Here is a 12,079-nt window from a genome sequence, read left to right on the forward strand (position 1 = left end):
AGCGACCCAGGGGCCGCCGGCCCCGCCCCTCGCGGGGACACGAGGCCGGGCCCTAGTTTGACGACGCGAAGGGGGCGGGAGCGGGAGGGGCCGGAGGGACAGAGACCCTGAGCCAGGGAGACCCAGAGACTCGAGAGGCGACCCTGAGACGAGCGACCGGGAGAGGCGGGAGCGAGGTCCACCGAAGGAGAGGGAGGGGGCCGGAGACGCGCTGAAGACGCCCAGAGTCTGCCTCCGGGGACACCCCCCACCCCCCGCCACGACCCCACCCCCTGCCCCCAGCCGCGGAGGGACGCCGGGGCCTCGGGGACCGCGGTTGCGCCGGGACTGCGCGCCCCGGAGCCGGACGAGAGGCCGCCTGCCCGCCGCGTCCCGCGCCGGGATGTCCCGGCCGAGTCTTCGCGCTCGCCCGCCCGCGCGCCCCGGGGCCTCCGCGGCCCCTCCGCCGACCGATCCCGCAATTATTTAAAAGCCAGGGCGGCTCCTCCCCCTTCGCCCAGGAGGCAGGCGCACCGTTTCTGGACGAGCGGAGGCGCGGCGACGCGCCGCTGACCGCGACAGCCGCTCGCGGCCCGCACTCGGGCTCCGGGCTGCGCGTCTGTCGGTCGGGCCCGGGGCTCCGTCCGTGTGTCCCGCGCGGGGCCCGCCTCCTCCGCCCGGGGCCGTTCGCAGCCAATTAGGCGCGCGCGCTAACGAGGGCGGCGGCGCCCCGCGGCCGCCTGCGGGCGCACGTGTGTGCGGCGTGTGGGCGCGTGGGCGCCGCCGGCGGGGTCGCCATAAATGCGCGGGCCGGGCGCGGCGGGCGCCTGAGGCGGCGGCGGAGGCAGCGCCGGGCGGCAGCGGCCGAGAGCCAGCCGAGCCGAGGCCGCCTGCGCCGGGCCGTGCGGCGGCGCCCGGGGCCGCCGGGGATGGGAGCCCAGTAGCCGGCGGGGCCCGAGCGGCCGGAGCGGCGGGAGGCCGGCATGAGCGCGAGCGGCCCGGCGGCTCCCGGGGACGGCCCGGCGCTGCCGCCGCCGCCGCCCGGGCCCGGCCCGGGGCCCGCACCGCCCGCCGCCACCGCCGCCGCCACCGCCCGGGACGCCATGGACGGGCGCGCCGAGCTGCCCGCCTTCGCCCGCGCGGGACCCCCGCCGCTCGCCGCCAGCGACACGGTGCCCGCGGCGCCCGAAGGGGCCGGGGCGGCCCGGCCTGGCCCGCCGCCGCGCCCCACGTCCTTCTCGGTGCTGGACATTCTGGACCCCAACAAGTTCAACAGCAGGAGACGCCGCTGTGTGCTTCTGGGCCCCGCCGCGTGCGCCCCGTGCGCCCCGGCCCCGTGCGCCCCGGCCCCCTCCGCCCCGGGGCGCCCGCCGCGCTCAGAGGACCTGGAGCGCCGCGCCCTCGCCGCCGCCGGAGGAGCTGGGGCCGCCACCGGAGCTGAGCCGCCGCGTGAGTAGGACGCGGCCCGCTCCGGGTGCGGGGAGCGGGGGGGACGGGCCGCATCTACGCGTTCACGCTCCTGGGCCCCTCGGCGCGCCTGGCCGGCCGGGAGCCGGGGCGGTGTGCGAAGTTCGCAGCGCGCGGGGCTCCTTCCGACCCGGACTCCGGGGCCCGCGCCGCCCCGCGCCTCCCGGGATGGCTCCGCCAGCGGGTCCCGGGGCTGCGGGGCCGCGGGGCCGCGGGGCCGGCCTCGGAAGGTAGTTGGTGCCGGAGGAGGAGGGCGCCTGCGAGGCTGCGGGCCCGTGACCTCCCCGCCCCCACCACGGCCGCCCGAGGCCTCCCTTCCTCCCCCTTTCTCCTCCTCCTCCTTTTTTTTTTTTTTTTTTTTTTTTGGGACAAATCAGACTAATTGTGACAAAACGCTGGTTATCTCTGGAAAAACAATTAAATCCCTTCGATTACAGTTAAGGGGAAATGTGCTTAGCGGCGGAAAGCGGCCGGTAATGGGGCGGCCCGCGCCCCCGGCCCGGTCGATATCCCATTACGGCAGCATGCATATCTCTTTCAAGCACCTTGCAAACTCCCCCCGAACATCTAAATTATAGGGTCAAAATTCGGATAATTACTCGATTAAAACCTATTACACTTATTAGGGGCCGCTATTGATCGAGAATTGCATTCGACCGGCTCCTGATTGCTTTTGGTTCCCCCTCCTCCGGCCCTTTCTCCCTCCAACTTCCCAGCCCCTCGCCGAGCAGGGACGGGAGCGAGCGCAGGGCAGCCGGGGCTGGGGCCGCAGCCTTGGGGCATGGGGGCCTCAGGTACTTGGCTTTGCCGGTTCCAGGTGGGGTCTAGATGGAGGGGGAGCAAGCCCAGGCCCGCCGGAGGGAAACCCTCTGGGCTTTGGGCCTAGCCTGGGTTCTGGGAGTCTCCACCCCGAGCCTGCACCCGCATCGGGAGCCCATCCCAGCGGAAGGCCCTGGCTCTCGCAGCTTCAGGGAGGGAGCCAGGCCAGGCCCTCTCCCTCCTCAGATCTCCCCCGGACAAGGCAGGGCTGTATGGCCTGGTGCTCTCAGGGTCCCCTAGGGGATAGTCCCTGCTCCCGCCAAGGGGTGTGGCTGGGGGGCCAGGCCACCTGCCCTGCCGACTTCCACCTAACCTCTGCAGTTGCCCTGGAGGAGTCTGCTGGTACCGAATTTGACGTTTGTTCCCCGGGTTCTCCATGTCAACCTGACTCAACAGCAGGGGCCTCGGTGCCGACTGGGCCGCACTGTGTAGGGCACCTGCCTGGCTTTTCTCACGGTGGGTCGGTGGTACCACCACCTGTGGGGGTGGAGTCTGCGCGGATGCCCTCCCAGGGCCTGCCCAGGACAGACCCTTTCTTGCAAATTTCCCCGACTCAAAATGCAGCCACCTCAGGGGCCTCTGCTGGGAGGAGCCCTGCTGCTGCGCAGACTGGGCCTAGCAGGGACACGCCCCCGACTTAGCGCCGGCTCGGGACCCCCACCGCCCAGGACCGGACCTCCTGGTCAGGACCCAGACCCACCCGGGTTTCAGCGGCGGGGAGGACGGCTGCCAAGTTCCAGGCCCAGGAGGCTTGAGGTGGAATCGGGGCCAGGGTGGCCGGTTCTGGTCCCCAGGAGCCCCCCACTCCTTGCAGGCGGCCCCAACCCCACCGCGGCCTGTGGCCCGCAAGCTCTAAAATGCCGGGTAATTGGCTGGCCCTCGCCTCTCCGTAATTGGAGGGTAATCTACGCCGAAATAAATTAAATGGCCGTTAACTAGTTTGTACATTACACAAAATGAGTTTAATTAAGTTTGTATCTGCCCCGCGGATCGATCGGAGCCTTCACTCCGCTGTAAACCCCGCGCGCGAACCGGCCCGGCCCGGCCCGGGAGGCTCGGCGGAGGGGAAGCTTCGAGAGAAGCAAGCGAGGAAGGGATAGCGAGGCGCCCCGGGCGCGCGGGAGGGGAGGGGGGGGAGAACGAAAGCGCCCAGGGGAAGAGGAGGGGGGGAGCGGATAGACGGGGACCCTCCCCGGGGCGGGAGCGGGAGGGAGGGCGCCGCGTCCTGACTGTGCTGTGCTCCCCGCCCGCCCGCAGACGCCGGCGACCCCTACAAGGCGGACGAGGCCGAGGCCAGCGGCTACAGCAGCGGCGGCGGCGGCCGCAGCCCGAGCGCGGACAGCGGGGACGAGGCGCCCGACGACGACGACGACGACGACGACGGGGCGCCCGAGGCCGGGACTGCGCGCGGCGCGGAGGAGGCGCGGGGAGGCGGCGGCGGCGGCCTCGCGGCCCGCGGGTCGGGCTGCCCGGGCGCGGCCGAGGCCGAGGCGCCCCCCGGCGCGGTGGACGAGGCTGCAGCCCCCGGCCCCCGCGGGACCTCGCCCGGAGCCCCGGGCCCGCCGGGGGTCGCGGCGGCGGCGGCGGCGGCGGCGGGGGGCGCGGGGACGACCCCGCAGGGCGCGGCCGCGGCCGCGGCCAAGCCCAAGCGGAAGCGCACGGGCTCGGACTCCAAGTCCGGGAAGCCGCGGCGCGCGCGCACCGCCTTCACCTACGAGCAGCTCGTGGCGCTGGAGAACAAATTCAAGGCGACGCGCTACCTGTCGGTGTGCGAGCGCCTCAACCTGGCGCTGTCGCTGAGCCTCACCGAGACGCAGGTGAAGATCTGGTTCCAGAACCGCCGCACCAAGTGGAAGAAGCAGAACCCCGGCGCCGACACGAGCGCGCCGACCGGCGGCGGCGGGGCCGCGGGGCCGGGCGCGGGGCCGGGCGCGGGGCTGCCGGGCGGCCTCAGCCCGCTCAGCCCGTCGCCGCCCATGGGCGCGCCGCTCGCCATGCACGGCCCGGCCGGGTACCCGGCGCACGGCCCCGGCGGCCTGGTGTGCGCCGCGCAGCTGCCCTTCCTGTCGAGCCCGGCGGTGCTGTCGCCCTTCGTGCTGGGCTCGCAGACCTACGGCGCGCCCGCCTTCTACGCGCCGCACCTGTGAGCGCGGCGGCGGACGGGGACCCGGAGGCGCCCGCCGCCGCGCTCGTGCAAGGCCTCGGTCGTGGACTCTGTACATAGCCCGTTGCTACAGGAGAGTTTTAAATTTATAAACGACTGTTCGCGTCGGGGCCGGGCTCGGCCCGCTCGGAAGCACTTTGCTGAACTTGACTCAATCAATAAACCGCAGGAGGCCGAACCCGCGTCCCTCAGGCTCCCGCGCTGCCTTGCGCCGGTCCCCTCCGGTCCCGTCCGGTCCCGTCGGTGCGTACTTGGCGCGACCGAGGCGCCTCGGAGGCTGTTGCGCCAGGCGCTGCGTTCAGGCCTCGGTTTCCCCGCGGGCGTGGTGTCCCGTGGCCAAACTCTGCGGTCGGATGGCGTCTGGGTTCCGCCACACGCGCGCGCTTGGTGCTGGCCGACTGAGGCTACTGTCCAAGAGTCCCGCGTCCCCGCGTCTCCCCTTCCCCCACCCCGGATCCTCTAGCTTCGGGGACGCCCCCCTTCCACCTCCGTGGAGCCTTGGGGGCCCCTTAGGGGTGCGGGAAGCCCGGCGGGACGGAGCCGGGCGGGGCGGGGCCGCGGGTGTTGGGCGCATCCTCCCCCGGCCCCGCAGGGACGAGCTCCCGTCGCTTCCCAGCGGAGGAAAGCTGGGGCGCGCCGGGCTCCAGACACTTGCCCGAGAGCGCCGAGCTGGACCGCAAGCCCGGCCCGCACGAGTCCAGCGCTCCAGCCCGGCGCGGCCACCTCTCCTCCAACGACTGGCGGGTTCCCCTCCAGTCGCGGTCCCCACGCGGGTTCCTGGAGCCCCGGAGACACGGGGAGGCTAGAGGCGGCGGCCCCCGGGCGGGTGGCTGCCCGACGCCAGAGCCGAGGCTACGGGGCCGCAGGCCGCCGGCCTGCCTGGACTGCGAAAGAGCTCGCGGGGGCGGCAGGACCCGGGGCACCGTGGGGCCCGTGGGGCTGGTCCCGGCCGAGCCCAGCGCCGCAGAGGGAGCCAGGGCGCGGCGGCCGCGTGTCTAGGCGAGCACTCCCCTGCGCGTGCGAGGAGTCGGCTGAGCTCTTGCAACTTTTCCCTGCGCCAGGCAGCCCGCCACGGTCCACTTTGGGTAGGGCTGGGGGCTGAGGCTGGAGCGAGAAGGCGCTGTGGGGTGGGCGGCAGCGATCCCCCACCTGCCTGGGTAGGAGTGAGGAGAGCGGCCCCCCCCCCCCCCGGCTTCACCATCACTAGTGGGTAAAGGGCGGCTGAGGGGCAGCTGGGACCACCCTGCCCACCCCTCCCCAGGCTCCACCCCACCTGCCACCCCCCGCCCCTGCTCCCCACCTGCACAGCGCCGGCACCAGGAGATTTTCTGCTAAGTAACCCTGCTGACTGACTCCGTCAGCCCCAAGAGGGGGGCTCTCCCACTGGCGGAGCTCAGCATGCCCCAGGAGTGGGGCTCAAATCTGCTGACTCTAACGGGAGAGGGGAGAGGAGGTGGGGACACCCCTGGTCTCACCACTGAGGCCTGGGCACCCAGGGTGTAGGCAGCTGACAGAGGAGACCCAGAGCTCCAGAAAGTTCCAGAAGGCTCTTGGCCTAAAATCAAATCACAGCATTGCGGTGAACTTAGCCCAAGTGGGCTCAGGGGCTGCCAAAGCAGGAAGCCACAGCCTCCGCTTCTCCTGAGCCGGGAGGACAGGCCAGAGGAGGCAAGCCTATCAACCTAGAGGATGTGGGGTCCGTGCTCCAGGGAGCCCCTGCTTCCCCTAAGCCCACCTGCTGAGCCCAGTGGAGTCTGCTGCTCCACCGCCCTCAGAGGGAGAGGACGAGGCAGACCCCCAGGTATCGCGTCTCCAGCGCGCCCGGACTGAGCTAGAGGCAGAGGGGAGTGGTGGTTTTCCGGATTCCTCAGCACTGCCCCTGCCCCACGGGGGGCTGACTTCGCTGTTAGTGCCAGGAAGGGCTGTCTCAGTCCTGGGATCCGAGTGCACCGAGGGATGGCCCCTCCTCGAGCTCCGAGGACCAGTCCTGGCTGCAGCCGCATCCATCTGTAATCCCAGAACACACCCACGTACTTTCCATCACCTGGAAGGAGTCTCCTGTCCAGCAAGGCACAGGCCCTGCGAGTATGAGCCCAGACGAATACAGGCCTCCCTGAGGGCCTTGCTGGGGAGGCTCTGCTCACCACACTGACCCCCAGGCTCCTGCCCAGGAACTGCCGAGCCCAGGCAGACGCAGAGCTCCCTCCCCATGAGGCCACTCCCCACACCACCCAGCCCTCCTCGTCTCCCTCCGTGCCCAGCCCACAGCTGGCGCTCTGTGGTCCCCTGCTAGTGGGATTGGCTTTGGCTGCACGAAAGAGAAAATCCAAAGAACACAAGTTGAAAGATTATTTTCTTTTGTGTGAGGAAAATCTGGCCGCTGGCAGCCCCAGGCAACCATGACAGCTACAAAGAGCCCTTGGAAACCCTATTCCATCCCACTATCTGCTACAGCTTCCCTGGGCTGGGTCCTCATCCTCAGAGATCCATATGGAGGGTGACGCTCCAGCCATCACATCCCCATTCCAGGCAGCAAACAGGAAGGAAAGGAGCAGAGGGGCACACCCCTTTTCCTTTTAAGATGCTTTCCCAGAAGCCTATGTAACACAGCTGCTCACAACTCATTGGTCAGAGCTTGGTCACATGACCGCTCCTTGCCACGGGAGGCTGGGAAATGTAGTTTTTTAGAGCCGGTGGCAACTCCTAGTGAAAAGGGGAGAGTGGATGGACATGGGGGCCGCTAGCCGACCGGCCACCCCCGCATAGCACCTTGCCTGCCTGCCCAGCTCCTTTGCCCATCTTTGTTCCGTCCCCCCCCACGCCCCCCCCCACCGGCAGCTGGGCACGCGGGGGCCATGGGCTCACCCAGCTGTTGGCCACACCCTCCAGCGGGCACACCCCAGTGTGTTCACTTCCCTCTGTCCGTGACCCCCCACCGCCCCCTCGCCCCCACTGCCGGCTCGGGCCACCCACCCATCCCGCCATGTGCCCTCCCCGCCCACCTCGGACTGACCCCTGCGCCCTCCCTCCTCACCCACTCTTTCTGCTAGGCGGTGTCCAAACATGCTCTAGGGTCCGCACCCTCCTTCGAGCCGACCCTGTATTGCGTCCAGCTGCCCTCCCAAAGCCAGAGTTACCCAAAGAGCTGTCTCCACTCGCTGTCCACTTCGGTGTCTCCGCCCGCGTCTCCCCTTCAGCCCCGCGCGGCCCTGGCCCCACTGCCTGCCAGTTCTTCTGCTGGACCCCGGGCCCTACGCACCCCTCGCGCCCCACCTGCAGTCCCGCAGAGGCGACCCTGAGCGCAGCTCCGCCCCCCCTCTGGGACCGTGCCCGCCCCGCCCCCCCACCGTCTTCCAGCAAACCCTGGTGGCCCGTGCGCCCTGACCCACCTCGCTCCCCACCCTGCCGCCCCCGGCCGTGGGGCCGCGGTGCCCTCGTCCACGTGGTCCCCTCCCCACACCGCAGCCCCGCAGCAGAGGGGCCATCTCTTCAGCCTCACAGGCCTCCCCGGCGTGTCTAGCGCTGTCACCCGACCAGTCGCCGTGCCCCTCCCGCTCCTCCTCCCTTGCCCGCGGTTAGTCACGTGTGACCACACGCCCCCCCCCCCCCCCCGCTCCCAATCAGCCAGCCTCATCTGTCACATCCCCCGTCCCAAAGTGGCACCCTGAGGGCCCAATGTGGAGTCCCCAGGTCTCTGCCCTGGGTCACTTGAGGTTCACAGGGCTCTGTGAAGTGTCACTCAGCTCAGAGGGGCCTCCCTAGGCTATTCGAGGGATGGCAGGGGTGGGGGGGGGGCTTCCTTCCGGGAGGGAATGACGTTTACATAGGGAGGGCAAGGCTGACAGACAGCCTGGGCGCCAGGGGCACCAGCTGGGGGAAGGGGGAGGGAGGGGAGGGTCAAGCAGGTCACTCTCAGGGATGTAGGCACTGTCACGTGGAGGGACACGGGTCCATTCCAGGGCCCCACCCCCCACATGTCCCACCCACACCTGTTGATGGCCCCTTCAGAGCAGCCCTACTGAGGGCACATTCTCCCCCTTGCCCGGACACGGGCCAATGGTAGCTGGAGGCTTATCCCCATTTCTTGCTTTCTGGGCAGCTAGGTGCTGCCATGTGATCAAGTCTGGCCAAGGCCATGCAAGCAGTGTGTGTCTTCCCTTCCCAAGAGGGGTTCCCAGAAAGGCCCTTCACAGAAAATGGAGGCACACCCCACCGTGCCTCCTTCCTTCTCTAGACCCTGTGATGGCTGGAGCCCCAGCAGCCAACTTGGGCCAGAGGTAGCCTGGGGAACAGAGGTCCTACGCACTGGTGCTGGGAAGAGACGAGGCTCCAATGGCACCGTGGGTGGCTTCTCACCAGCTTGGGGTGCTCACCTGAGAGGCACACATACAAGCCAGGGCCACTCGGGGGTTTCCCATTCTGCGCAGCCGGTTCTGTGACAGGCCATTTCTGTAAGCTCCGTCCAACCCCAGTCCCGAGGCCGCGACCCTGCAATGATGCTCCCTGGGCCCTGCCGGTCGTCCCTCCTGCCATCCCTCTGCTGTTCTGCGGGCCGGCCCGGGCGGGGGCAGCAGTGCCCTTCAGGACCACGTTCCTGGGCCCCGCCCAGGCCCCGCCCTCGCCCCCCTGGGCTGGGAGCCCCTTCCCGGGGCCTGCCACCACAGCCCGGTTCCAAGCCGGCCACGGGCGTCCGCGCTGCACCAGGCCAGCGGGCCTGCTCTCCCACCGGCTAGAAACACACGAGTGCGCAGGCCTGTCCTTCAGGAAACTCCGGCAGAGGCAGCACCAGATGAGACACAGAGGCACTCAGGCCTGAGTTAAGTCTCACAAAATCCCTCCTCCTCCCTCAGCGCACCCCTCGTTTTCTAACTGCCTCAGAGCGGACAGAAAGACATCTCTGACGTAAAAACGCAGGACAAAGCCACAGTAATCAAAACAGGTGTACTACATAAACGGGCGGGCTGACGGGACAGAAGAGAGTTCTGTCTTCCCTGGGTGTCAACCTAAGAGAAAGGCGGTGTTCCACGTCTGCAGAAGAGACAGCTTGTTGGAAATGGATGACACGAGCAGCCACCTACCGGGAATGAAAACCGGGTTTCCGGGCTCGTATTTTGTATCAAAACCAATGATAGATCAGCGAGCGAAATGTGAAAATGAAGCCCAAAAAAGTGCCGGGAAATGTGGGAATATTTTTTAATGTAATCCTTGAGTGGGGAAGGGACACAAAACACAAGAGGCAGGAGAGGTTGGGAAGATGCAAGGCACACAAAATCCACCTGGCCGAACGGCGATCGCAGAATCGGCAGACGGCAAATACTCGAGGCTCATCACACTGAGCTACTTGTCTTTTTTTTTTTTTAATTTTTTTTTAATGTTTATTTACTTTTGAGACAGAGACAGAGCACGAACGGGGGAGGGGCAGAGAGAGAGGGAGGCACAGAATCCAAAGCAGGCTCCAGGCTCTGAGCTGTCAGCACAGAGCCCGACGCGGGGCTCGAACTCACGGACCGTGAGATCATGACTTGAGCCGAAGTCGGACGCTTAACTGACTGAGCCACCCAGGCGCCCCTGAGCTACTTGTCTTAACTAATAAAGAGCTCCTACAACTCACACAAGTTAGTAAGTCAACAGGAAAACGAGCAAAGGATATGGACATCCGGCTCCCAGAAAAGGAGAAACGACCAGGACTCTGCCACAAGAGAAATGCCCAGTAGCTCACCCCCCTAAGAGGCACATCATCAACCAGAACTCCAAGGTGCCACTGCTCCATGGGGCAAGCACCCGATGCCGCCACCGCTGAGTGCCCAGGGCTCCGGGAGTCCGCGTCTTCGCAGGCTGCTGCCACCGGGAAAGCGAATGGAGCGGTCCCACGGCAACTAGCACAGTAGCAGCTGCACAACCGCTGGGGCTCCGCACTTGCGATCCCAGGGACCCAGAGAGACACCCGTGGCTGTCGTGGATGCGTGTGTGCAAGCCGTGTGCTGGACCCCTGGGAACGGTCAAGGGCTAGGAAGGGCCTTCCTGCCCAAAGTCGGGACTGCTCAAAATGCCACAGAACCCGAGGGAAAACGGCCAAAACTAACATTTTCAAGACTCTGGAAATTAACCAGAGACCTGGACCGATAGGCTGAGTCATGGTGGGAGGTTGGCGATTCCCAGTCCCTCTCCTGCTTTGCAGTGTGACCTTTAAACCCAGCAGCCTCACAGCCACAGCGGCTGTGGAAATCAGTCCGGCAGTCACTGGGAGGTGAAGACGAGGTGTGGAGCCCCCCGAAGCCCTCCCCTCAGAGAACTGGCACCATCTGACATGTCTGGCTGCTGCCTGGAAAAAATCCATTCGCCAGGCTGGTCTTTTTCTGGCCTGACTCAAGTGGCCGAGTGTGGGTTTGTTGCAAACAATCAGCGGCGCTGTTTAATGATGCGGCCGCCCACAGAGGCAACATGCGCTTGGGCAAACGAGAGGCTGGCCAAAAAACCTCAGAAGACCTGAGGAGTACCTAGCTCTCACCTCCGGCTGAACTCGAGGCCCTGTACAAGCAGGAAGTGTGAGTTCTCGGTGAGAACTGACTGGCTGAGCAAAGTGAGCCCCACATGCACACACAGCTTGTCTACAAAACCACAAGACTTCTTGGGTCAAAGCATTTAAGGAAGTCTCTGTTCAATCATTAGCTGATCACTAAGCTAACCACAGAGACTCCAGTGGCCAAGCATAACAAAGAATACAGATTTACATAATTAGTCCAGAAAGGACATTAAACAAACAGCGACAACAAATTTGGGGGGGAGGGGGGAGGATCTGATTTCCAGAGTTGTCATGTTGTATTATCTAAAATGTCTAATTTTCAACAGAAAAATTATGACACGTAAGGCATCGGGAAAGTGTGACCCATACACAGGGACAGAAGCACTCAATGGAAACTGTCCCTGAATAAGCCCAGACGTGGAACTTATTAGACAAATGTTGTAAATCGGTTATCATAAATATGTTCAAATGATTAAAGGAAGACACGTATAAAGAATGAAAATGAGAATGGCGTTTCACCAAATAGAGAATATTGGTAAAAAGAAAGACATTATAGAAAAAAAAACAAATAGAAATTCTGGGCTCAGAAAGTATAAGTGAAATGAAAAATTCATTAGAGCAACCAAACATTAGATTTTTGTTGGAAAAAGAATCTGTGATCTTGAAAACAGATCAATAGGTTCATTCTGAGGAGCAGAAAAAATGAGGAAAAATGAACAGGGCCTCAGGGACCAGAGAGACATCATCAACCAGCTGACATACACATAATGGGAGTCCAATGACAGGCGAGAGAGAAAGAGGCAGGAGAAGAAAAAATGGCCCCACACCTCCCAAATCTGATGAAAAACCACCTCTAAATCCAAGAAGCTCAACAAATCTCAAAGACGACACAAGCAAAGACACACAAACTGTCAAAAGTCAACGACAACGAGTACCTGGGAAGCAACAAGGAGAAGCCCCAACCTGTTGTGTACAAGGCATCTTCTAGAAGGTGAACACTGGCTTCTTGTGAGAAACCATGGGTGCCAGAAGGCAGGGAGATGACAGAGTCAAAGTGTTAGAAGAGAGAGACTATTACCAAGATTTCAAAATCCGGCAAAGCCATTCTTCAGAAGCGAAGAAGAAAA

The 12,079-nt window shown here is 65.0% G+C and overlaps 1 protein-coding gene across 1 annotated transcript; it reads left to right on the top strand.

The window, feature by feature from the left end:
• The first annotated feature begins 962 nt into the window (after nt 1–962).
• Nucleotides 963–4,615, top strand: NKX1-1 (NK1 homeobox 1). Its single transcript, XM_023252242.2, has 2 exons — nt 963–1,428; nt 3,523–4,615. Exons 1-2 carry the CDS (start codon nt 963–965, stop codon nt 4,410–4,412), a joined length of 1,356 nt encoding a protein of 451 aa, XP_023108010.2. The 3' UTR covers nt 4,413–4,615.
• Nucleotides 4,616–12,079: the final 7,464 nt, after the last annotated feature.

This window comes from Felis catus, chromosome B1 (genome assembly GCF_018350175.1).
Source record: "Felis catus isolate Fca126 chromosome B1, F.catus_Fca126_mat1.0, whole genome shotgun sequence".
In the NCBI taxonomy this organism is placed as follows: domain Eukaryota; kingdom Metazoa; phylum Chordata; class Mammalia; order Carnivora; family Felidae; genus Felis; species Felis catus.

Coding starts and splice junctions, on each gene's coding strand:
- NKX1-1 (XM_023252242.2), top strand. CDS start 963: ATGAGCGCGAGCGGCCCGGCGGCTCCCGGGGACGGCCCGGCGCTGCCG. Junction 1,429..3,522: donor CACCGGAGCTGAGCCGCCGC/GTGAGTAGGACG, acceptor GCCCGCCCGCAG/ACGCCGGCGACCCCTACAAG.